The sequence below is a fragment of the Melospiza georgiana genome, chromosome Z (genome assembly GCF_028018845.1).
Source record: "Melospiza georgiana isolate bMelGeo1 chromosome Z, bMelGeo1.pri, whole genome shotgun sequence".
Taxonomy (NCBI): Eukaryota; Metazoa; Chordata; class Aves; order Passeriformes; family Passerellidae; genus Melospiza; species Melospiza georgiana.
This window is the reverse complement of record NC_080465.1, coordinates 38,424,791-38,451,577: the sequence shown is the minus strand read 5'-3', so window position 1 is coordinate 38,451,577 and position 26,787 is coordinate 38,424,791. Positions and strand designations below refer to the sequence as shown.

Genomic DNA, 26,787 nt, shown 5'->3' with positions numbered 1-26,787 from the left:
CAGAGGAACAATAATTTGGCAACACTTAGTATAATTACATTTTATTGAAATATTGAAGTTCTTCTTAAAGTGTTACAAAGATATAATACATTCGTAATATAAGTGTAAAGGCTCAACATTAAAATGAAAAAGACTTAGTAAAAAATATAGATTAGAAGTTACTGCAGCAAAACAAACTCATTGCAATTACATTTATGTTTTGTTTGTTTTGTTGGTTTTGGTTTTTTTTTAAAGAAAACCAGCTATATTGACTGGCACATATAGACAAGATAAAATACAGCAAGTGTTTTCTTCCTCCATGAAGTAATCAATCAAGTAGTACTGCAACAAACACTGATTTCATGCATAAGTGTAGAGAGGATTTTAAACTCTGCATATAGTACTAATTTCAGCTTTTGTACAGCCCCATTTGCAGCACATTCCTGCCAAACCCAGAGACTCTCGTTTTCTTCTGGGATACCTGGCCCAAAGGTAGCTGCTTGATTCCACAGGATTTGCATTTCCTTTTCCCCCTCTGTCCTTCTGAACAGCTTCCTCTACCTGGCGAACAAGCTTTTTAAAGTCACCTGCCACAGGTACATATTCATTATAGTAATTTAAACTATACAAGTCCTTAAACGTCTCCCATCCAAGAAATGGGCTGCTTCTCTGCAGCTGCTCCACTTCAGGATCCAAAACTGATTGCAGGTTGAAGCTTCCCAGTAGTTTGTTACTTGCTGTTTGTGCAGAATCTGTTTTAAAGAGAAAACTTATCTTAAATTCAGACTGTAGGAGCATCAAAAGGATTACACAGCTCTAACAAACAACAACGAAACCCATTCAGTTTTAAATGGAACACTGTTATGTAGGAGAACTGCCAGTACGTGGAGTCTCCCCACCATGATTTACTTGTAGCTTACTTTTAGCAGATCTGTGTTTTAAAGTCTATACCTCTTGTTAGACATGCAGAATGCACAGAAACAACTGTAACTGAAGTAAAGGCATCCTGCCACAACTGCAGTTTTATTGATGGAGAAGTCTCAATTTTTCCACAGAAACAGAATTTTGTTGTAAAGGCACATATCCAGAAACACCACAGAGCTGTGTCTTGTTGGATGCATTAGATCAGACCCCTCCTCTCCTGTGCACAATCACACAAAGTAGCATCATGTGAAGAACAAATGTAGGAAGGACTAAATAAGCAAAGATTGTATGTAAACTGAGTCCTAGATTGCATTTTTCTATAGCTATTTTAATCTGATACTTTCCTCTCATTTCCTTCATTTCTCAAGGCATATCAGGGGCTTGCAGAATTTACTTATGAAACATTCTTCATCTCACTGACTAAAGTGTTCTCAAAAATAAAGCCCTACTTCCTTTCACCTTACACTGTTTCTCTTGATTTTACTTCTGCAAGGCAAGTGGCATTGCTTACTTCAGCTAATGTGAAGAAAAACATCTTCTTCAATTCCTAATTTTAAAAGAATCCAAAACAAGTCTTTGTCTTGTGATCTTAATGCTGTTGATACAGGTTTTTTTTTTTTGTTTCAGAAAGCTGAAAGAACATGAGAATATCCAGCAACTTTTGCATTTACTTAAATATGGCTAATTAGTGTATAGAACCTAACTTTCAGATAGAACAGCAGCCTGAGTATGTGCAAAAATATAATTAGCTGTAGTTACTTTAGTAATTAGACAGTGACTGCCATTTAATAGTCTTTTGGGGTGAAGTCTTCTAGTTAGACTTCATGCAGCATAGCAGAGGCTCCTTAGTGACTGCTGTTCTCAGAAGCTGCTGTTGACAAAAAGGAAAGCAAAATTTGCGGGGAAAGGACATAACTCCCACAGAGGCTGCGTGTAAGTAATTTGGTTTAATTACAAAGGTTACTTTTATCTTTCACTCAACCTGTTGAGAGAGAAAAAAAGTGGCAAAAATTCCCAGAATACTAGCTTCATTAGCTGCCTGAATTCTTAGGTTATTTCACTAAAGTGTGTATAATCAGAAGAAAATAATCTCTTCCATTGCACGTTTTAGTCATAACTACAACTTCTGTCCTTTTAAAAAACGTTATTTTTCAGTATTCAAAATACCAACATAAATTAATCACTTAAAATTACTGTTACATTTACCGCAGCTTGAGAGCACAGCCCAAAGACTGTAACCCGGAGCACCAGAGTGCACGCTCCCCAGCGTGCCAACTCTCTGATGCAGGGAAGCACCGGGGAGTGCTAACATGGGCGCGATGCCCCGTCCGTGCGCTCCCGCGCATCCCGGCAGCTCCGACGGGCAGCGCGGCGCCAGGGCTCCCGTCCGGAGGGAAACCCGCCGGAGCCCCACTGCGTTCTGCCGCCCCAGGAATTACGGAGCCTTGGGAAGGGAGAGAAGCCATAGCGACAGGCATTCCCCACCGCTTCCCAGGGCGCAACAGACCTCCCTACGCGGCCAAGAGAGGGGAGAAGTGGGATTTTGCAGCAGAAGCTCCTCTGCGGCCGGCAGCATCTCCGAACTGACCAAAAATTTTGCGGGTTATCCCTGCAAATAATGCCCCAGCGCCTGCCGTCCCCTTCCCTCTGAATCTCACGGCGTCCTTCCAAAAGTCTCGGAAATGCCAACTAGGATCTAGAGGGAAAGCGAGAGAGGGACGGGGACCTTCCCTCAACGGCGCAGGGCGGGAGGAGCCAGAGGCGCCGCGGGGCGCTCACCCTTCCCCATTCCCTCCCATTCTCTCCATCCCTCCTCGCCGCCCGTGGCTCGGCGGCGAGCGAAGCGCCTCGACAGCCGCCTGCCGCTCTGCTCGCTCCTGGGACACTCACCGGCCGCGGGCGCCGGCTCCACCGCCAGCAGGGAGAGCCGCTTCCAGCGGGACCCGCCGCAGGTGAAGATGACGGCGCGGATGAACTCGCGGCCGCACAGCTTCACCCCGTACCCGTCCCCCTCGCCCGCGGGCAGCACGGCGCCGGGGTACCCCGGGGGTGCCGCGCACAGCAGCGCCACGGCGGCGCACAGCACTCGCAGCTTGGCCATCCCCATCGCGCCGTCGTGTCCCGCGGGCGCGTTCCCAGCAGACCCGACGGCCGCCACAACGCCCCCGACCGCGGCGGCCAGCCCAGCCCCGCTGCTGCCCGCCGCCCGCCTTTTATGCGCTGCGAGCGGCGCTGAGTCACCGCCCCGGCCCCGGCCCCGGCCCCCTCCCCTTCCCCGGTGCCGCGGTTGTCGTCTCCCGCCGGGCCGTCCCTGTGCCTGCAACAGCCGTCGAGGGGCCCTCGGGCAGCGTTCTGTCCCGGCTCTTCACGCCGCCGTGCCTCACCTTCGGCCTCCCTCCTCGGGTTCCCGGCCCTCACCTACCCGGAGACGCCCCGGCTCTGGGCCTCAGCCAGCTCTGGGCCTCAGCCGGCTCTGGGCCTGTTTGTGGCCAGATAGCAGTGCCGATGCCCTTTCGTGTTGTTTTGAAAACGTGAAAAACTTAATTTCGACTGTTTTTTCCATTGCAGGTGTGGAATCTCCATAACTACCTCTGTGTCCTAAAAATGTTGTCTTGACATAAAAAGACAGAAACAAGTGAAGTAAAAGAAATGCCCTTTCAAGGAAGTGGGGGGATTGAAGGGGGATTTCAAAGCCTGGGTTCCTCTCAGGTTTGTTGTACTGGAGGCCTGAGTTCAGTAGCAGCCATAGGCATCCAAGTGTCAGAGATACCCTGGCTCCAGTGTGGGCATCCTAGAGATTTGGAGCTCCACATCTGCGTGTCTCCTGAAGAGCCCAGCAGGCTCTTGCTGACAAGAGTGGTGGTCTTTGGACTCCACGCAGAGCTATGCACCCTGTGAAAGTAAACTTTACTTCTGGATTTGTTTGTTGGCTTTGTTGTTATTTGGTTTTTTTCCCCAGTACGACAGGACAAGAAGTGGTTGCTGTCATCTTTTATAAGAAGTCATACTGTGAAGAACCAGAAAAGTTCATCTCTCTTATAATCCTTTGAAGCTGTTGTCTGTAGATCCTTTCATGCGAAGGCTATGCTTTCAATCCCTTGAATATTGTTGGCTTATAAAAAACCCTCAAAACTCAATCCTGAAGGAGAGCACAGAGAAGACATACATCTACAGAGTAGTGTACAAAGATGTATGATTCACTTGTGCGGGCAGAGAAGTTACAGACTCCACTCTCCTTTTCAAGGAGGACTTGCGTGTTTTACACTGATCTGGATCTAGAACAAAGCTATGCAGGGCTAAAATAGTGAGCAAAGTTGTGTTTAACCCGAGCCAGCCACCAAGCCCCATGCAGCTGCTCACTAATTCCTGCATTAATATGACTGGGGAAAGACTTAGAAAAGTGAGAAAAGTCACAGCAGTTTAATAGGGAAAGCAAAACCTGCACACAAAAGCAAAGAAAAATAGGAATTGATTCAGTGCTTCCTGTGGGCAGACAGGCATTCAGCCATCTTGGGAAGACAAATGCCGTGGCTCCAAATGCCATGGCTTCTTTCTCCTTCTTCCATTTCCCCCACTTCATATACCAGCATGATATCCCTTTAGTCATCTGTCCTGGCTGTATCTCCTCACAAGCACCCTGGTCCCCTCACCAGTGTGGCAGTACCAAAAGCAGAAAGGTCTTATCTGTTCAGCAATAACAAAAACATCTCCTTATTATTAACCATGTGTTCAGCATAAATCCAAAACACAGATCAATACTAGCCACCGAAAAAATTAAAATCTACCTCAGCCAAATTAAAAATTAAAATCTTCCCCAGCCAAAACTTGGACAGTTTTCTTTTTGGTCCAGTCTGAAGTGTTTAAACAGTAGTACCTCTTCAACAGTAGGCACCATTATCCAGAGTGTTGCTAGGATGCAATCTGCAGGAGTCTGCTAATCTGAAATTCCTGAATCTTGAACTGTTCCTCCCTCAGCTGAAGTCATACCTGCTATATTGTTACAGACAGAAGTTGTGCAGGAGTGATTACAACTTGAATTGAAAGAGCAGTACCTTGATTTTGTTGGTCTCGTGGACTTTTTCTGAAAATACCCGTCACATCAGGTGGACTTCTGCACGGACTTTAAGTAGTCTTCTAGACAAAATATTTGTTTTCAGTGTCTGAAAAGCTGTAGTAATGTGAAAAAGCACTACCAGGACAAGGCATGAAGGATGGTACCTCCTGAGTGACTAGAAAAACTACTATTCAAAACAAAACATGCAGAAGAAGATGTAATGTAATTTAACAAATCTGAAGTAACTATATGACTTCCTAATGTTTGTTTTATAAAGAAGAAAAAACAACAGCAGAACAAAGAAACAAATTTCCATTCATGATCCATAGGATGCTTCAAGGCAAGTACATCCAGTGTATTGGCTCAATGCGAGTACTTTATATCTTTTAATTTCTTAAAAAAAGGTAAAGATAATTGCACTACTTCTCTCCTTGTACCAAATTATTAATCTGTTGAGCAATAGCAAAGTTTATAGAAGGTAAAGGAGGTTTCATGTAAACTGGAGGCTAAATAAAAAAATATATCCTTTAACAATATCTCAGTAGCCTTGAATACCTTGAATTAAAGCCTTATTCCCATGACTTACAAATGTCAGACAAAGAAAATCAGCAGTAAGACAAAAAACTTACTGATTTCATTAGACATTTTCCAGAGACTCTATTTCAAATTCATGCAATTCACTGTTGCAAGGACAGCTTAGCTTTTGAAAGCTGTCCAAACATGAATTTACTGCATTTCTAAAGTTTGCTTAGTACCGTACAGGATTCTGCAACAAATGGTAAATACCACTTCATCAATGTTATTGATGAATAAGCATGAGCATTATCCAGTTATCTTCAATAGAGGATTGTGCAGTTTAGAAAACAGTTCAATCTTAAGAAAGCTCATAATTGAAGAAGTTAAGAAATCCATGCATTTTTGCATAATGAAGTCTAAGGCTGATTAAGAAAATTAATAGTAATGCAGAAACAATCTTGTTTTTATTCATCCACATAAGTGCTTTCCCCTTCTTTTAAAAGCAGTGACATGGAGTCAGCAATAAAATAACTCCAAAGCACGTAGGAAGGAGCTGTGATTTTCAACTTTCCTATAGTAAGGAAGGGGCCCAAACTGGACTCTCCAAAGCGACTTTTCTTGTTTCTCCTCAATGCTCATACGTACTATCACAACCAGATAAGAGTGAGGTGGGGGCACTTGTGGCTTGCAGGTGGCATGTGCTTCCTGGGGTTCATACCTATAATTAGGACACAAACAGCTTAGTTTTGAAATCCTTTTCATGACTGACTTCTCCCTTTTCCAGAACAATCCTGCTCCAAATGATACTGATTCAGGATATATGGTTGTCAGACGTAATAACCAGAAAAACCCAACAGAATTAAGGTGGTAAAAGAGTAGTGCCTTCAGGCCAGAACAGGCTCCCCCTGGAATTGCTCTCCTTTTTTTCCCCAGTGATTCATGGAAACAAAGACAGTTGTTGTGATATATTAAAGTAAGTCTAACAGCTGAGGCCAGTTGAGCACAAATGACAGAAAGGATCAGGATGTTTTAGGCACTTTATTTATTTCTGTAACAAATATGATGAATGTGGGCAACTTGTGCTGTAAACATGTATTTCCCCAAAGTAAACCTTGTCACTGCTAAGCCCCTGTTTTCTTTCACCATCCTCTGAAGGAAGTTATACCATTCAATTATTCTGCATGTGTCACTATGTCATAGATTTGACTGCACACAGTACATGCAAGCATTTTGATTAATACACTGGCAGTAGAATACCTAACTCTGCAACAAAGAACGTGCATCTTCAAAACAAAACCAGGCATTTTTCACAAAACAAAAGCAAGGCAAACAGTAAAAAATATGGACAATAAAGGTGAATAACCCTTAACTCCTTGATGATTTTTGACACATTCTATATAGCCCATTTAAATCTAATTCTGGGTTACACCATCTTGCTTAGAGCCTTTTCCTTGATAAATTTGGTACATTTCACTGATACTGTGTAATATTGGATGAAACTTACTTCATTTCTGTCACATTTTAGTGTGGAATCTTGCAATAGACTAACCTCATTGATCTAAGTTCAAACTTCACGAGAAAAAAAATCAAATTTAGTTTGGATGGATTAATATATAGCTGCCCTATTATCCCCTAAAACTGCTACCTGGACCATGATTTTGCTCTCTTTAACAGTGGCTTTTGATCAAACATCATGGTCAGGAATCTGTCACAAGCACACAGATATTGATTCTTAATTCAGCATAGAAACAATTAGGGTATTTCCTAATTTTCTGAGATTTATAAGTAAAAACTGTTGTATGGCCTGTTAAAACTCTTCTTTTGTGAAAATGCCTTTCATAGGATTAACATGTGGGCTAAAAGGCACAGATGGAGACATAGAAATACCCAAAAAGGCTGGTTCAATTGTTTTTCTTTTTTGGAAAAAAGAGTATCAATAGATGACAGATATCAAAACATACAAGTCCTCTTCAAAATTAAAGGAAGGCGGACTCCTGAACTTCGAGGAAACATAGCAAATGCTCTGTTATTCCAAGCAAATCAAGAAAGTGGAGTACTTGTGTTCATTTTCTTACACTGACCATTACAACTCATCACATTTGAGATCTGTATGCATTGTTATCATGCAGGGGACAGAACCAATTACAGAAGTGACTGAATGCAGAAGTTAATGCACTTTCAGAAGTCAAACCATGGAAACTGTGCTATTAATTTCTTCTGCATTGAGAAGCTTTTGTTTCATGATATATTTGCCTGTCTTATTGTAGTAATATTCTAAGTTTAGTTAAGTAGTCTTCAAAATCATATTTGGGGCATTATCTCCAGCTGGAATTTAATTTTTAAGTCAACAAATTGTCAGTATAGACTTTGGCTTAATTCATTTTTGGATGCTTTTTGAGTATTTGTTTTTCATTCCACAATTAGATAATTGCTAGAAGAATTTCCATCCAAAACACAAAATAATTTGTTTTAAAATAAGCTTTCCAATACAGAAACAATTTTTCCAAGCGTGACATCAGAACATTAAAGTATACTAAAACTATATTCTCAGGATATACCATGTTAAAGGCATGCAAAAAAATCCTTCAGTTTTTCAGTATTTGTAAGGCCACTTGGATCTACTCATTACAAAAACATACATTAATAATTTTGCTTGCTGTTAGCCTAAGTTAATATTCATCTTAGTAGTGAAACTCTGATTTCAAGTATTAAAAAACAAATTATCCTGAGTTTCAGAATGTTGAACAAGCATGAAAAAGATTCAGGAAATAGCTACATAATTTGTTTCCTCTTCTTCAGAAGCTATCTCTGCTCATACTTTAACACAGTTTTCCCTAACAGTAAAACACACAGTTAGCAAGTTATGTGTTTACTTCTGAACCTACTTCTGATAAAAGCTGTTTATTCCAGAAGCAGAGATGGTGAGTTCACTGCCTAAAGATCAGCAAATAAAAAGTGTCTAATTTTTCAAAGAAATTGACTGCCTGCTCCTGACTTCAAATTGAGCTGTGTATCCTGAAATGTATTTGAAAACGGTATATATTTATTTATATATTTATACAAACTTGTAACTACCAATTACCATAGCTTTGTTGGTTATACTGAGTTTGGTCAGTACCAGACTTTTTTACTACAGGTGAAAGTTATTTTCAGACTCTGAATAGACAGTGCAAATACAATATTTCATTATAAACAAGGAAAATATACTACAGAACAATGATTATTTTTAAGAGATACATATAATATGAAACCAATTGCTTTAGAAAGTGCTAGTTTTAAAAAATACAATAATTTTTTATTTTATAAAAGCTCATAATCTTATCAAATTTTTAATTATTTAGTTATGTTAAAATGCAGTACTATAATCACATTTCAGATATGTAGCTTTAATACCTTCCTCCTATTTTTCTATGAAGAAATTGATATGAGATATTCTGATATTCTACAAATCTTTAAATGTAAGAGGTCCTTTAGGCAATTCCAGCAAAGTGCTCTGTGTGTCAAGTATGTTCTCTGCTTCACCTTAAAAAAAGAAAAAAAAAAGGAAGGAAGGAAGTGTCGGAAGGAAGGAAGGAAGTGTCGGAAGGAAGTGTCGGAAGGAAGTGTCGGAAGGAAGTGTCGGAAGGAAGGAAGGAAGTGTCGGAAGGAAGGAAGTGTCGGAAGGAAGGAAGGAAGTGTCGGAAGGAAGGAAGGAAGGAAGGAAGGAAGGAAGGAAGGAAGGAAGGAAGGAAGGAAGGAAGGAAGGAAGGAAGGAAGGAAGGAAGGAAGGAAGGAAGGAAGGAAGGAAGGAAGGAAGGAAGGAAGGAAGGAAGGAAGGAAGGAAGGAAGGAAGGAAGTGTCGGAAGGAAGGAAGGAAGGAAGTGTCGGAAGGAAGGAAGGAAGTGTCGGAAGGAAGGAAGGAAGGAAGGAAGGAAGGAAGGAAGGAAGGAAGGAAGGAAGGAAGGAAGGAAGGAAGGAAGGAAGGAAGGAAGTGTCGGAAGGAAGTGTCGGAAGGAAGTGTCGGAAGGAAGTGTCGGAAGGAAGGAAGGAAGTGTCGGAAGGAAGGAAGGAAGGAAGGAAGGAAGGAAGGAAGGAAGGAAGGAAGTGTCGGAAGGAAGGAAGGAAGGAAGTGTCGGAAGGAAGTGTCGGAAGGAAGTGTCGGAAGGAAGTGTCGGAAGGAAGGAAGGAAGGAAGGAAGGAAGGAAGGAAGGAAGGAAGGAAGGAAGGAAGGAAGGAAGGAAGGAAGGAAGGAAGGAAGGAAGGAAGGAAGGAAGGAAGGAAGGAAGGAAGGAAGGAAGGAAGGAAGGAAGGAAGGAAGGAAGGAAGGAAGGAAGGAAGGAAGGAAAACTTAAGACACTGATTTGTTTGGCTCTCATTCTTGTTTGGACCACATTAGCAAAATAGCAAGTCATAGCTATGTATTTTATAAATAAACTTATGTCAATGAACCAGCAAAGTTGTCTCTAAGGAATTTTGGACTGGTGGGGTAATTAGGAATCTGAGAAGAAAGTGGATCAGACATTCACATGAAGGTGTACAAAAGCTTTAACAAGTAAACTTGTACACGGTGACACAGATGTAACATATTTGGGCACAGTCTTTCTTTGTGCCTCAGGACTAGCCAAAAAGGTGTTCAGAATGTGGGCAGCACAGGACTTGAAGAAGCATTGCTCAAAACCCACTGCTCACAAAAACTTTGCTAAGACAATTACCTAAACATTAAGCATAGCAGGGAAAAGTTGTAGAGTGCAGAATGCTCTGGGTAAGGCTGGAATGAAAACATCTAGGACAGAGAATCCAAAAAACAAAGATACAGACTGAACATCCTACATATGTTGTGGTGGTCTGATTGTGATATAAGAAGAGATGAAGATTAGGCAAAGAATGCATTTGTTTTGGCTGATGCCATTTGGCACAATGCCAACAATCTTGTTTATCTGTGCCTTAAGTCCCAGCTTTATGATCCTTATAACAGTGGTTTGAGACTGTATTTATGTGTGATCAGCCTGAGTGAATATTGCAATGCAGTCAGGATTATGGTTATTCTATAAAACAGGTCTCAGTGCTGACATCTCCCAGGTGTAATTTTTATAGTACTGCAGTGCCTGGGACCATCAGTAATATCCAACACTGGTTACCACTTGCACAACATCAGTCAGTTGCATATAGCATCTGATTATGAAATAGCAAGAGATCTTGGGGACAGGGATCTAGACGGACAAATCTCTATGCCTGTTCCTCACAGTGAGGACATTGCCTCACTGACTGCTCAGGACACAGGGACTCATCTATTTAAAGCTCAGAAAAGGCAGCCAGAGCTCCATTGCTGTGTAGAGATGTTCTGTGCAATTAGAGGCTGGCCATAAAATCCGTCCCCTCCTCTAGTAATTTGTGTGGAAAACACCAGTAATATGTGCCTGGACTAGGAGGAAAAGCAGGTTGATTCTTGGTGTCCTCAGAGGTTTAGAAAAGATAGTTTGACAGCTGTTCTGTAACCCTGACCCAAAAGATTAGGTCCTGATACACAGCCCTGGAAACTTAGGACCTTCCAACAGCACAAGCAGAACTCAAAACAGGTATTTACCTCTGTGTCTTCAGTTTGGGTTTTACTTAGCCCAAGCTATAGAGCAGGAAAAATACCCTTCCAATATTTCAGTGGAAGAATACTAAAATAATGAGATAGCGTTTGGTCAAGTAGGCTAGAGACAGAAGAAAAAAATAGCTGTAAGCAAGATCAGAAACAAGGTGGCTAATGAAAGAGAAACAATGAAACCTTTCAGGGGTATAAAATGATGCCAAAGGATGAAAGGCAGCAGATGCAGATGTTATATGATCACCTTAGTTCAGATACAAGGTTCACCATGCAGCACAGAAATAACTGCAGATTATCTTAGGAGAAGGAACTGGCTATGAGGTTGATGATAGGCGTACCCTGGAAGAAAGAGACCATTTAAAGAAAGAACAGTAAAGGGAATGGTGTATACATTCATTATTACACCAGAGAGATTAAGCACGGCATGCACCAATAGAATAGATAGACAAGCAGAGAAATGGTTGCAAAGGTATGGGAGTGAACACGGGGATCAGTTGAGTATTGAGAATAAGCATTGTGGCTGCTGGTCAATTGTGTCATAAAACCTTCTCTTCAACTACGTAATTTTAATCATAAAATATAATTGAACTCCTGAACCTGATTTCCAGACCAGATTCATCCAGGCTATTCCATTTCCTTTTAATCTGGTGCTGATATTGGTAATTAGTTTAATTTCCTTCTCTTACTTTCCTTTATCCTATCCTGTAAGTAGGATCTGTAGACCCAAATCTCTCACGTCTTTTTACAAAGCTAAATCAAATTAATCACTTTTCTTCCTCTTGCAAGGCAGCTTGTCATTCCCTAATAGTTTCAGCTCTTCAGTAAAATTACAGATTCCCTTTCCAGAAGTGATCTGAATTACATATACATTTCCACAGGAGTTATTTTCCTGCATCTTCCCATCTGTACTCTGTACTAAGGTTGTGAAATATGCATCCCTGGATATATTCAAAAGCCTTTTGGACATTTTTCTGGGCAATTGGCTATGGATGATCCTGTCTGAGCAGGGGGCTTGGATCAGATAACCTTCAGAGATTCCTTCCAACTCAACCATGCTGTGATACTAGGAAATCTCTTGATGTTTCTAGAAACTTGATGTTTCTAGACTTTGCTTAGCTCAGTTTCATCACATTATTTGGATTATATTCATTCTGCTTATCATCAGCATTCAAGTCTTCCCTTTTTCTACCATTTCCAGCTGATGAGCTCGGGTGGTAGAAATCCCCATTAATCCCCAGTTTCTTGCTGACATTAGCAAATTGAATCCTATTTTGTTGTCTCATTTCTTCAGAACATCAATTCTTCTTGCACTACAGCTTATTTCTTTTCTGTTGATGAACTTAATCAAGTTTGTCACCCAAAGATTTGATTAGGATAAGCTACTCATAATTTAACATATAAAGCAAATGAAGATCCAGACCAAATCTTGAGAAATATTGTTAATAACCCTGCTGAAGCCTAACCTTCCTTTTCAAGCCCAAGATTTGACAGAATTTATTTACTCCCATGCTTACCTCTCTACTAATTTCCACGTCTTTCGTGCTAACTTAATCTTTAGGTAATACCCCATCAAATGCTTTCACGAGTTTATAGTGGATCTACCACATTTCTTTTAGAAAAACAAAATCTGGAAAAGACAGAGTTAGTTTGGCATATTCCATTTTATTTTTTATTTGGTTCCACAGTTTCTTTTCTGCAAAACATTTTCACAAGCCTTACATGCTGCTGAAGTTCTCCTAATGGATCTGAAGTGATGAAGATGACTTTTCATATTTGGAAAGCAATAGGATACCACACTGCTCCTCTTCAACCTATGGACCACACGATACACAGTAAACACATTACATATAAATTCTAAATTCCAAGTGCTAATTCTGCTCTGTGTGTACTAATCTCCTTTTCAACACTTTTATTTCTAAGAACTACCCCTTCTTCCCTGTGCTTAGCTGACTCTTCATAATGAAATCCAGAGAAGTTTGTTTAATGCTGTTGGGGAAATGGTCACAGGTACACAATCCTGCATGACCAAAATGTATTTGCACCTGCATGCAGCAGGAACTACAGCAGGTGTTGTCTAATTAACCTACCACTATTTCCCATGAAGCATGCGGAGTTAGGAAACCCAAGTGTTAGGTCTGGAGGCTAAAGACTAAGTGCTGAAACAGGTTTTTATTTTGTTCCAATACAGTTGTGCCAGTAGCAGACAAGACAATTAGTTAGATTTAGTTAACTAAGTCAGTTTGTAAAGGTGACATGCCATGGTCTGATGCTCTTTTCACTTACAGTCTACACTCACTGAGCCAGTCTCCTTCAGTAGGAATCAGAATTAACATAAATGCATCTCCATAAACTTCTACACAATGTATATAATTTAATCATATAGACAAGGGACAGCTATGAGGCAAGACCCCACTTTCCAGGACTCACCTTTCTTCAGTCTTAGCAGGACACTGCAGTAAGATCCTCACCTGATGGCTGTGTTTGGTCATGAAGGTGTAAGGCCATGATTCATGTCTCTATTCCTTTATATTGTAATCCCTAACCCTTTCCCCAAAAAACCAGCAAGAGAGTGGAATTCAGAAGTAAATCACTACATCTGTCACTTCTCCCAGATATCCAATTCTTACATCAGCTGTATTTGACACAAGAAAATAAAATAACAGTCTTAACTGAAAAGAAATGAGTACTGTTGACTAGCAAAATATCTGATTTCAACAGCAGGAAAAGAAATGAGACATAATATTTCTGTCAAAGAAACTGTCAAATATCTTTTACAAGATTTCTCCCAGCCATTTAAGAAAAACCTAACAGGTTATCTGAAGCTTGGTTCTCTGTGAATACAGGACAGACTTACATACCTTTAATCCTCTGCAATAGTTTCCCATAGCCCACATCATAATGATAGGAAAATACAAAGCATAAGGGAAGTATTGGCAGTAAAACTGCTGGGTTCTTCCTTTTTATTGCTCTGTGCAAGAAAAAATTATTTAGTATATTCAGCACATCAGCACTGTTACTCTAGGCTGACCTTGCCTGTCTAGGACTTGTGTATTCTTCTAAAAATCGCTAATCAAAGAGCAAGTTTTTATTTCCTCAGAAACATTTGTCTTCTGGTTGCCTTCTTTCTCAACCCAAGAGTATTTTAAAAATACAGTAGTGATTTTTGAAAATATTAACAAATATGGGTTGATCTAACTCGTTTAGCATGCATGTGCAGTGCCATATACCCAGCCACTTGCAACACATAACAATATAGATTCTATGTTCATTTCCAAATGCTACAGAGAACCCATAATGCATAAGGTGCATTTAATCTTCACTATATACACAAAACCACAAATATTTCCTAATTCCCTCTAAATGTTTTACAGTCCAAGAAAACATTATCAACCAAAAGTACTGTAGGGCAAGTTCTTCCCTATTCAATATAGGGAATAAAGCTATTCAATATAGCTTTATTAGCAAGGTTTCTTTTTCCCTTGGGTCAGTTGATTCACATTTAAGTGAGCAGACTTCAGAATATGTCCACTTGTTCCCTGCATTAAAAAAAATCCAGATGGAGAATGTTCTACTCACTAACAATTCATTAAATCTCAGTACAGACAATAAAATAGCGTGGCTTTTAAACACTCTCCCCTCTTCCACACACAACTGTTATTTTGTAGTGGACTTTTTGTACTTCAGGTATTTTATTGTCATATTATTGTCAGCTCATGTCTCCACTTTTAAATAAATCTGCAGTACACACATAACCAGAACACACTCAAAGCAGTGTCCATTTGTCATTTGATCAATCTCTGAGCAAATGGATAAAAATAATATCTGGATAAAAACTGGATAAAACCTGTAATGCAAAACCAAGACCCAGCAAAATAAAAATATATAATGTAATATACTTACATTTTCTGTTAGGGAATAAACTTCATATCCAGTTGTTAAAACTACAGTAGTAAGTGTCCAAAGAATGTCCTGAAATATTTGAGAAATTCTCACGTCCAAGCAATCAGCATGGCTATTTGCCTGTCACTGATCAGGGTCTGCAGTGCTAGGTGCCTTTCCAGCTAAAGAAGGGAGACAAGTTAAACAAATCTAAGTCATACATTTATTTTAAAGATTGACTCAATCTCTAAGTGGTCTATAAATCCAAAACACTAACTAAGAAGGCAGTCTTTCATGGGTTTTGATTGAGAATGGCCTTCTTCAGTAATAGTTTCTACCCAAAAACCATTTAGGTCAATTAGCAAATGCTTTTATGCAGAATCTTTCTAATTGTGCTTCTCAAGGTCCAGACAAGCAAAATTGCAGTGTTAGGTTTTGAGTGGGACCCAAGTCTCAGCAGGACTCTCTAGATTAAGATTCTCTGACCTTTGCATTTCTATGCTGATTCATAGCATACCTGCTTTCCCAATTCATTCTGCTTAATTCTAATTTAGTTGCAATAATTTTAGAGTCAATCTTGGCAGCTCTTTGCCCTTTCAGGATTTCTTCTTCCTCATGATGCATCGTAAAGCTCATAACTCTTCTGCAACACCACAGTTACAAATATAGAAAAGCACTGTGAAGACAATAGATTTTTAATAGATAATAAATATATATCAAAAGTCCATAAGGAAATACTTCTATAACTAAAATTTAAAACTGTTCAAAAGTACAATATAGTCACTATATTCACATGTCCAAGAAGAATTTTCTATGGTACAGAAGAATAAAAAAGCAGACTATTAGATTTTTTTTTTTTTACTTACATGCCCCATCTAAATCTACTGTTACATTTTAATTTAAATAAGGTAAATTCAGTATTTCTCAGAAGTTCCTGTCAACTATACAGAACACAAAAAGAATTTCCTTTTTAGAGTGATGAAAAAATAATAATTGTGCCAAAAATAAGCAGTGTGAAACCAAAGTGGAGAAGTTAGTTAACAGAACAAGAAGAAGTCTTCTTCACAGCAATGTTTATAATCCGTCTTATGGGGAAAAAATTGAATACCTGGGTTTGTATGTCTAGGCTGACTAACCAAGTTGGATAAGAAGTTCAATAAGGTACAGGAAACAGAATACCAGCTGCCTAAATGAGTGTATTCTAGGGAAGAAAGAACAAAGACTGAATTCAGAAAGTTCTCTTCTAATGAATCTCTAAAACTAATTAAATATGTTCTTTTCTCCTGCTTTCTAATTCAAGAATAATTTAAAGGATTTGTAATTACTTAAGGTTTCCACCCATTTATTCATCTCCATTATTATTGATTTAGCCTGAACAGAACAATTTCTGTTAAATTGTTACTAATTATTTCTTCAGACTATGTTGATCTTGCTGTCTTATTTACAAGTTCATTCAGTGTCTAGATAGGTAGAAATCATTTTGAGACAGCATAATGAAAAAAGGACAGATCTAATTACATATAATTGTACACAGTAGGAAAAAGAACATTCACTATAGTCTCACAGTACTATTTCATCTGTTTCTCTTTCCTCAAGACTTACATTGCAATTGTTGTTCTCACAAAAAATATCAACAGGCTTTACCTTTCTGATAGCCATAATTTTCAGATAGCTTTGTTTTGGTTTTTTTTTCTTCAGAAGAAGTAATAATATAATGGCTGACCGACCACTTAATAAAATATCAAAATAATTAGATTTTATTTTGTCACCTACAAGGCAGTTGGAAATTCTAAAATAAACAAGTACGCTGCCCATTAATTAGACCCATTTTGGTCCCAAATATCCTAAGCCTGGTAAATTGCTGAGGGCTGACATGATAAGATAAAATAATGACATGTAATATCCATTTAATGACTTTATTTTCATCTTCAGTGTGATTATAGGTGTAGTTTCCACATATGTGAAAAATATTAAGGGATCCTTTGTTTTCCTGTCAGCACAGATAAGGACCTGTTCTTCCAAGATGCATAGTATTACCCTAAATGAGCTTCAATTTGAAGAAGCACATGGTAAGGAAGTGGGACAAGGATATGCTGATGAAATACAGGTCTTGCTAAAAAGGAACAATGGAGAAGAAGAAAAACAGACAGTTTAACATGCACAGTGTTTAGAAAGAAGTAAGTATGGGATAAAAAGAAGGCTGTAAGTTCAAACTTAGAAAAGTAAAGTAAAGGATCCTAACATGATTTCTTTAAAAACAAATACACACACACACACACAAAACCCCAAAAAAACCCCACCAAAAATCCCCTCATACTTGTTATACTCTGACATCTCTTGTGCTGAAAGAAAAAGATAAGTCACAAACAATAAAGTCAAACAAACACCATGCTGCAGGAGACTGTCATATCAAATTCCAGAAGTCCAAGGGTACTTCCATGTATATCTACAAGTAGTTCATATAAATAACCTATGATAATTGAAAACAACTTTTTTTCTATATTATAGACAGCAGCCAGATAACATTATCAAATATTTTTCATATTCTTTTCTAACTAGATCTTTTTTCTTTCACTTGAGTGAAATAACCCTCAACTTTCTCCATCCAAAAACAAGTGGTGGAATGAAATGCATAGAAAAATGCCTGCAATTTCTTTTCTTTGAGCAAACTTCTTCTATGTTGATGTAAAATTTAAACCAGATGAAACACAATACTGTATTTAAATTAATTTCTTTTAAAAAAAAAAAGATATATTGAAGGGAAGTTTCGGAATTACAAATCTTAGAAATGAACATTCTCTTTGTACATGACAAAATGTGACAGTCAAGAAACAATTATTTCAGAGGAATACTAATCCAGAGAAGGCAGTAAAAAGCAGGTCTAGTGACATTTGGCTAAAAGAATAATTTAAATCTTGCTGTTACTGAAGGTTTATGTTTTTACAATGAATAGTTTACAAGATAGCACAGTGTAGTCCCAAGAAAGCCCTGAGATGGGTTTGGGGATCCTAAGTAAGCTACAGTACTGATGCTGAGATTTGTAAACCAATTTTTAGTTAGTCACAATTTATACAGAGAAAGCTTAGTAAAAATACATCAACACATGCTCCAAAACCCCTTTGAAAATTCAGATACATGAATACATGCTCCAAAACCCCTCCAAAACCTATGTGGTTTTATGCCAAACCCAGGATTATGTCTCTCAAATGCCAGAAGTTCCCTTTGTTCTGTACTCCGTTATTTCAACAAATATCTTCATTCATGCTTTCTATTTTCAAGATCAGTTTTGTTACTTTGTCATAGTTTCATCTTGCAAAACAAAAGACTACAGTGCTGTAGTTGTTAGGATTACAACAGGAATCTGAGTAATTAAGAGATTTAGTCTAAGTCCTCTAAGTGTTCCAGGGTAATTCCACACTGACTCCACTGGATTTCAAATTCTCCTTAAAGAGAAGGAAAAACTGAGCAACAATTATGGCCAAAGTAGTCTTACTAAATACTGTTTCATCACATGACTTAAACTTAGCAGAATAACTGTAGAAAAACCAGTTTGGAGTACCCCTAAGCTCTTTTCAGGGAGCTCTGTAGCCACTGTGCAGCACAGCAGGGAACACCTCTCTGGCATATTCTGACAAAGCAGACAAAAGGCAGGGCACCTGCCTATCCTGTGCAATCAAATACTGCTTTAGCATTTCCGGACCTGACATCTGATCAGTTAAATAGATTTAAAATCAATTCTTGACTGTAAAAGAATATATACCTTTAAATAAATTTTGGATGCTCTAAGTATCAAAATGAAACACCTACATGTGCACTCAGGCAACTCCTCTAAACTACTCTTTTAAAAATTAAAACAATTCCTGTGCAATATCCTTATGCCTATCCATTTAACATGCCAATATTAAATGAATATCTGGAGCTTGAGTAGTTTTGAATGACCAAGATATCCTGACGTGCTGGTTTTAAACTGGTGAATAACTAGATGGTGGTAGACCTTAAGGCAAAAAAACAGTGCCTTAAGCGACTGCCTTGAGACCTTAAGACCTTAAGGCAGTCAGGATTTGAAAACATATGTATATAGGAAAAGAATCAGAAGCCTACCACAAAAAATGACTTGAAATTAGATGAAAGAAAACCAAACCATGTTTGACTGCAGTTCAAATCAATATTCCATTTTCAGCTGTTAATTTCCTAGTAATTGTGTCTTATTTTCCTCCACATGTGTTCTGTTGAAAATGTCAGTCACACTGGGATAGTGAAAGACTTTTGATCTATTAACATGCAGATTTTAGGAAAAACATCATGTCCTACTATCTTAGGACTTACTTTACAACAATTTTTAAGATTACTTATTTCTCATTATGACAGAACAGAAGTAAGAATTAAGAATAGTAGGTATTGATTTTTACTGCAAAACATTTTATAGAATTTCATAGGTAACAAGACAAAAAAGAAGTATGTCATTCAGACTTAGCAGAGATGGGCTGTATTTTATTTAGAAAAGTCTTACTGATGGGAGAAGCTGATTATTGAGAAAACAAGCCACAGGTGCACATCACACTTATCAGGTGAACAACCATCCAAGTGCCATTGTCTTAGGGAACAAATTCTCCTTCATTTTAAGTACACAAATGGCCCATCTACATAGCCATGAAAACTTCAATAGGAATGATTTACACGACTAAATTTGTACTAAAAACTACAGATAAAGGATCTGAAGTGTAGCTTTAGAACAGGAGGAAGAGAGATACTGTAATTTTCCTAGCCAGGTTGCTGTGCATAGCACAAGAGAGCTGAAGCTGTAATGTGGATACATGGGTGCACATCCCAGCATGCCTTTCAATTACTTGTATCCTGTAACAATCAGACCATGATTTTATAGACACAGTTAATAAAATAATAAAAAAGTGGTAATAGCAACTTCTATATTGGCAAAAATATTGATTGCATAATTTTAAAAATTAAGTATAGTATTTCAAAATAAATGGGTACCAGTAGCAAGTGACATTTTAAATTTTATAGCACTCTCAAGAGGGCCCAATTAGAAATAACTTTCCCATTTTTTCTTTAAATACAGCTAGTAGTTTCTCAACACTGTGTGAGCAACTGTAAGGGGTGATTGGGATTTTGAAGTCTGTCACACAGAAACTGTTAGAGTAAAAGGAAATCAATGTTACAAAATGAATCATGACAGATGAAGAGAAGTGAGGCACAGAGGGAAAAGGTCAGTTACTGGGAAACTGATAATGCTAATAAACTAGTCTGTGGTAACCATCCTTATCATTTCTACTGATTATTCTTCAGACTGCCACAATGATGTCAAACCACACAAAAGAGCATTTATACCATCATTTAATTGATTAAAATCCAGTGAGAGAAAATTCTCATCTGAAATAATTTAATCGACTTTGACAACTTGCAAAAAAACCCCTTCTCTGGATTACAAGTCACATCTTCACTTGACTAGAAATTTCTCATTCTTTAGACTCTTAGCTTGTTTTCTCTCTTCCATGTGTAGATGGAATGGATGCTACTTTGGTTTTGTACCCCCAAATGGGATGGAAGGTGGTGTACAAATACTCAATAGAAATTAAAAGGAGAGCCAGTGTGAAATGCTCTCTTCTTCACTGCCCACATGTATTAAATATTATTTCAATGGTGTATTTTGTGTGTCTAAGTGTCTATGCAGACACATAAAATCACCCCTCAATAAAGAGTCAATTTGCAACCCAATATGCTTAATGGCTCTCCTGGGAGATATGCTCTTTTACCCAATCTATCTAAAATACTGGGCTGAACAAACAATTAGCTTGAGAGCAGTCATGGTAGTAAATCTGTAGAGAACATATTTCATGTCACTATCATTAAGACATAATTATACTGATGTCCTGGTAAACAGATATTTGGACAGGAAAGGAATTAACTAGCTTAAAAGAAATAATCACATAAACAAAATTTTTACTTATGTTCTGAAACCCAGTATATAAATCTAAGAAAACTGAAACTTTAAGAAACTTTTGGGATTCCCTTACACTCATGTAAAAGAGCTCTCCAGTTTTGTCATAGATTAATACATCTGTTAGAGGCCATGGCTACTCTGCCTATAATAGGTTATTTTCACTTACAGTTTTTCAGTGTTCAGACACTCTGAAAGCATTCTTTTAAAAAGTACTAGCTTCTAACTTCTGAGGACTGAGAGCTGTAATGAAAAATAAGGCTTAAATTATAAAAAAAAAGTGACAGTCACACATAAAAAAAAAAACTGCAAATCCCTTCCAAAACATGTATGAAAGTTAGTGCGCAGATAGTACAGCTATATGTGGCATTTCACCAGTAGATGAAAGACTAAAAGCTCACGTGACTTATCCTTGGTGTCCTTCTTTCTAATCAATAGGTAAAACAAGAAGCTGCTGCAAACGGTTCTTTGGCAAAAATAAATGAAAAATAGAATAGTGATACCTATCTCTACACCTCCATTGTAAGCCAGAGTGCAATACAAAGATGACAACTTAAAATAATTATGCAGTGTCTGCTTGGTTCTATGACCAGCATGCCCACAGACATCTCAGGAAATGGGCCTCTAGATCAAACAGTTAAAATAAATCAGACCTAAATGTTTTATCCTGCTGCTTCAAAGCTTGTTTGCAGATATTTTTCACATCAAGTACACACAGCAATTAAAATTATTGGCACTGCAAGAAACTGCACTTTAAAAAGAAAACTTAATTTTTAAAGCTTCCCCACGCGAAGACAGATTACAAATTATTTACAAGCAAAGCGTTATCAGAAAAAGAAAAGGGTCTCACAATATTAGTCACAAGCCAGAATATAAACTGCACTGAAAAAAAAATCACACAGAATCACAAAATATTCTGAGTTGGAAGGGACCCACCAGGATCAAGTCCCAACCCTTATCTGAAGGGTCACGGATTGAACCCATGGCCTTCATATTATTAGCACCAAATCCTTTATATTCCTTTTTTTGTCAATAAGGTACTGAAATTACACTCTTTATAAAGAAGAAATAATATCAAAAGCCCTTAAATCCATGTGAGATTTTGTGCTGCCCAAAGACAGATTCAATTTAATGGGCAAAACATGAAGGTAAAATTTCTTGGCACTAACCCAGCATTCTTATTTTTCTTCTATGTGGCTTTTAGACCACAAACATGCAGCAGAGTGCAGAAGGGCATACACCACCTGCATTTAATAATCTTATCAACAAAAGTAAGTGAAATTTTAAGGTACTGTTACCAGCGTTCAGAATTCTTAGAAGTTTTATACGAGCTTTATAGAGACAAACCAAAGTAATTGAATAGCCAGTTATGTAAAAGCAGGTATCAATGTTGAAGGAATAGTAAAATAGATCAAAACATATAAAACATAGAGTGAATATTACAAAATCAAGTAATTTATATATCTGACTGAGTAAGAGCTTTTCCCCACCCTCCCAAACTTAACATTCAGGAAATAGTATTCCATAGAAAGCAAGTAAAAGACTAAATTTTACTTCAGTGGACTTAACAAAAGACTAGAATGACAGGTTTGCTCTATTAAGAGGAAAGGAACTATGGTAAATTTGTTGTGGCACAGGAAGCAGTTTAAGAAGGCATTTTTCTTTGAAGTCAGTTGAATTGCTCCAACAAATTGAGACTAAACATATAAAGGTAAGCTGAAGGTGCACTTCCAAGCAAGACAAAATTTGCAAGCTTTATTCACAATGATATGTACTAGTCACAGACATTTCCCCAAAAAATGCTGGTATAATTGATTCAACTGAATAAATTTAATTAATATTTGTCTCACTACTAGTGCAGCAACCAGTCTGTTTTGCATCTTTTGTTGGTAGTCATTACATATTAGAAATAGCTACTAAAATCTGCTCTGTGTTAACCACTTCATTTGCTTCTTTACAGTGATCAGGCAGAGTACACAATCTGTCAGCTAATACCAACCAAACTGGCTTTTTCCCTGCAAGACAGATGGTTCTAATCTTCCTCAGTACAGGTATCATTTATCTTGTTCTGTTCCATTTCATGAGGAGAAACTAATAAGGATATAGAATTGTTACCAGAGAGCATTTATTTCCCAGAATTAAGCCCAGATCACCTAAGGGGCAAAACAATTTATGTAACGCTTCAAGACAAATGCATTAGTGATGTCGTAAGCGCTACTAGTATCTTGTCAATAGAAAACAAATCTAGCTATTTCCCACCCCAAAGGGAAACAGATGGTAGTAATCTGGAAAGGCAAAACTTGCTTACATTTTACTTCACAAGAAAGAACAGGAACAATTGGTTTCATTTTACTAGAACTAAAAAAAAGTCCTTTTGACTAAATTTCACCAAAAACTTTGGGGAGGAAAAGGTTAGGGATTTTCATGACCCTGAAGAAAATGACTCAGTGTCTGAGACATTAAGAGAAATTAAATTTTTCAGGCATCATAGAGGTGGTTGATCTTTTACTAACAATGATAAGGTGACAAATCTATAGATGGAAAAATGTCATCACAAAAAGTTTTATTAGGCTCAGGAAGAACTGCAGAAACCTGTGTCAGTACTTTCCTTTTTTATCAATGAAAGAGAAGAAGCATGAAGAAAATTTTCTTGTTCAGAAACTCACTGGCATTTTAACACTAGCCATGTTTCCTGCCAAGAGTCAAAACATAGTGGACACATGCATTTTAAGCACCATTTCATTTTAAGATCAACTGATAAATAATTGATAGCATTTTGACTGAGTAATGAGTTAATTGAATTTATTAAGGAAATAAAATAAATAACTGAACCCCAAAATTGTATTTGTAAATATAATCCTCTTTAAATGAAAGAGATGTCATCTCCCCCCTGCCCTTACTCACACTTTCTCATACTCTCTTTTTCATTTCTACTTATAGCTCATTACTCAAAAAGAATTCCAGAATAAAGGACCAAGACATGTGCCAGATGTAAGTCCCTACCAAGAACAAACAATAGGCTTACGAGGTGAAGGGTCAGGAGTTGGACATGATGATCCTGATGGCTCTCTTTCACTCAGCATATTCTATGATTCTATGAATTCCTTGTACCTGTTTAAGATGGAGTACCAAGACTGAGCCTACTAGGTGTCAAAAAGACTTTAATGTTTTTGTTTTTCAAGTCTCGGTTTTTCCTCATCTAATTTCCATTAACATTTTGCATTTGTCTTTAAGAATATAGTCCAGTACTTTTGCATAAAACCTCTACTGATATATCTTAATATTATCTATACATTCTTAATATATTTTTAATTCTAAGGAATTTAAAACAAACTGAGGAGAGGAGATCAGAGGAGACCCATGAGCTGCCTGATAAATAAATCAGGTCTTCCTTATTTCTCACTCACAAAATTCTCAGTATCTGTAGTAAAGGAAGTCCAGCAAAGTGCTATGTGTAGAATCCATGATTCAGTTCAAATATCACAAAACCAATAACTTAAGGAAGTTACTTATTTGTACAGAAACATTATCTTCTTAAATATGCAGATACAAATACTGCTTGTACTTTACCTCTGCTAAATGTGTAATCTCATTTTTCACTTGAAGATATGTTTAAAATGCTTCATTTGTCTCTTTTACTATATACATGCTGTCACATTTTACCATAGCAACTTCACTAGAAATTTCTTCAGAAGTAAGAACTTCAAAAACCACTAGAGGGTTACCTAGATTATCAAACAGAATCCAATAAGAAGCAAACTTAAAACTCCTGCTGGAAGGTTCAAACTTATTTCTTACTTGGCAAACACAAATGTTACACCTTCTTTGTATATTTTCAAAATTACAAAGAGAACATACATTGAGAAGAAAATGTACAATACATTGAGAAGAAAAGCAAACAGCAGTAATAAACAGCTGTATAACTGAAGTTACAACATCTTGTTTTGAGATACACATGAGTGTCTGGATATAAACTGAAATGTAGTCCTATTCCATATCTTATAACAGATCTATATTTTTCAATTGTTTTTACATTTTTATTTCAGAAGAAAAATTGATATAATTTAGTCAAAAGATATGGCCAATTAATAAGCATCTATGGGGTACTTCTTTCATTTCAGATTGAAGGACAAACTGTTAAACATGAATAGAAAACTGCCTTGTTACTTTCATTTATTGCCATTCAAAGCAAACGTCTTAAGGCAATACAATCCTGGCAGGAAGATAAAGCAATCATTCTATGGTCTGCCCCTAACCAAGAGCTGACAGTGTAAAGGAAAGAAAACATATGATATTAAGTTGCATGTATCTATGGTTTCAGTGAGTTTTTGATATATTTCTCCAAAACCAGATACTTTTGTCACACACCTTTTGTAACATTAAATTACATTCTAATGATATTAATATTTACACATTAGTATATATGATGAAATAATATCCCAAAGCATTTTCTTACAAAACTGTGAGCTTTAGTGCCATTTGTAGATATAGCAAACACTCACCAGCAGTTTCACTTCAAGCCGATTTGTGAATGCATGTGACATGGCTTGTGCATACAGTGTGCAATGCATAGATGTTTCTCCACAGGCAAAAGCTGAAGAACAGATGAAAGCACAGAACCCTTGAATACCATTTTCAGAAGTAGAAATCTAACTATTTATAATTTGAATGAACTAAATAAGATGTTTCTTCTGCAAGAGATAAATATGTTTGGCATTTCCGTGTTGTGTAAAAAGAAAATTTCACTTACAGAAGAAGATGCTGTAAAATTTGTATCTGTGAAAAAGCAGACTATGCCTTACTGAACTAGAGGATAAGTTTCCCTAGCAATGTTTTATACTGTCTGCCCACTTACTCCACAGTTTTAACTAGCTGAGGAAGAAATGCCTTTTGTTTTTATTTCCTTTATTAATTTGCATCACTGCCAAAACTTCAAAAGAAGCTGTTAAAACAAAGTGGGGTGGGGGAAGGGGGGGGGGGAGGGGGGCAAAAATATCCACTGAGATACAGAACTATAAGGGACTTTCCATACCACCATCTGGTCCTAATTAAAATAGGACGATGAAGTTTTATCATGACTTAAAATAAACCTAGATGATGTTAGTGACCCCAAAAGAAAGAAAATATTTAAAAAAACAAGGAAAGATTTAAAAAACCAAGGGAAGATAAAAAAAACAGGGGAAAAAAGAAAAAAAGAAAAAAAGAGAAGGAAATAAAAAGTACTACCACAGCATTGTCAAAACAAAGAAAAATAAGCCCTTACTTTACTAGATTTACTTGATCTTGACTTTTTTTTTAAACCAAGAATATAGAATCTTTTCCATGCCCACACAGGAGGATACAGGGAGCAAGTCTATAAACTCTCAAAGAATAACTGCTATGAAAGCAGATCTATTACTGTTTCCTGGCTATCCAATATTACCTGGAGAAAAGAATGCACTTTAGAGTCTGACATAATAAAACAGAGAGAGAGGAAGGACAGCAGCAAGTTGGGATTGAGACTATCCAGAGATTCATGCTGTAGACAGGTTATAATAAAACATTTTTATTATTGGAAAATACAAGATCTGTCAGAAGTATATTATTTTTCTAGCATGTTTATTTTCTTACAAGTTTAGTGGCTCCCATCAAAGATTAATTTAGGAGACTGTATTTGACTCCTGAAAGCAATGATGTTTTCCCACTGAGAAGAATATCTTTTTGTTTGGTAAGAAATCCTCCTGCTAGGAAAGAAAAAAAACCCCAAAAGTCTACCAAAAAAACCCTCCAAATCACTCCAACTGCAACTCCCAAAAGCCAATAAAACAATTACATGCCATAAGCACCAACTAGTTTTTTTGTTTTTTTTTTTTTTTTTTTTGTTTCCAGCACTTTCAATGATTCTTGGCTCCTCCTGTATAACTTATT

At 37.5% G+C, this 26,787-nt stretch overlaps 2 protein-coding genes across 2 annotated transcripts in view; both read right to left on the bottom strand.

Moving 5' to 3' along the window:
• Positions 1-363: 363 nt before the first annotated feature.
• On the bottom strand, positions 364-3,010 carry LOC131096143 (relaxin-3-like). Its single transcript, XM_058044415.1, has 2 exons — positions 2,794-3,010; positions 364-731 (listed from the first exon to the last, which is right to left on the bottom strand). Exons 1-2 carry the CDS (start codon positions 3,008-3,010, stop codon positions 364-366), a joined length of 585 nt encoding a protein of 194 aa, XP_057900398.1.
• A 5,905-nt stretch (positions 3,011-8,915) lies between these two features.
• PLGRKT (plasminogen receptor with a C-terminal lysine) overlaps positions 8,916-26,787 on the bottom strand; it is a 29,172-nt gene continuing 11,300 nt past the window's right edge. Inside the window, 3 exon segments of the mRNA XM_058044546.1 lie at positions 8,916-8,995; positions 13,904-14,013; positions 14,967-15,106. Coding sequence (XP_057900529.1) covers positions 8,916-8,995; positions 13,904-14,013; positions 14,967-15,106 — 330 coding nt within the window.

Bases quoted from the DNA above. Each gene is read 5' to 3' on its own strand.
- LOC131096143 (XM_058044415.1), bottom strand. From the start codon at position 3,010: ATGGGGATGGCCAAGCTGCGAGTGCTGTGCGCCGCCGTGGCGCTGCTG. The intron at 732-2,793 runs GTGAGTGTCCCA...TCTTTAAAACAG, and splicing joins GGAGCCGGCGCCCGCGGCCG to ATTCTGCACAAACAGCAAGT.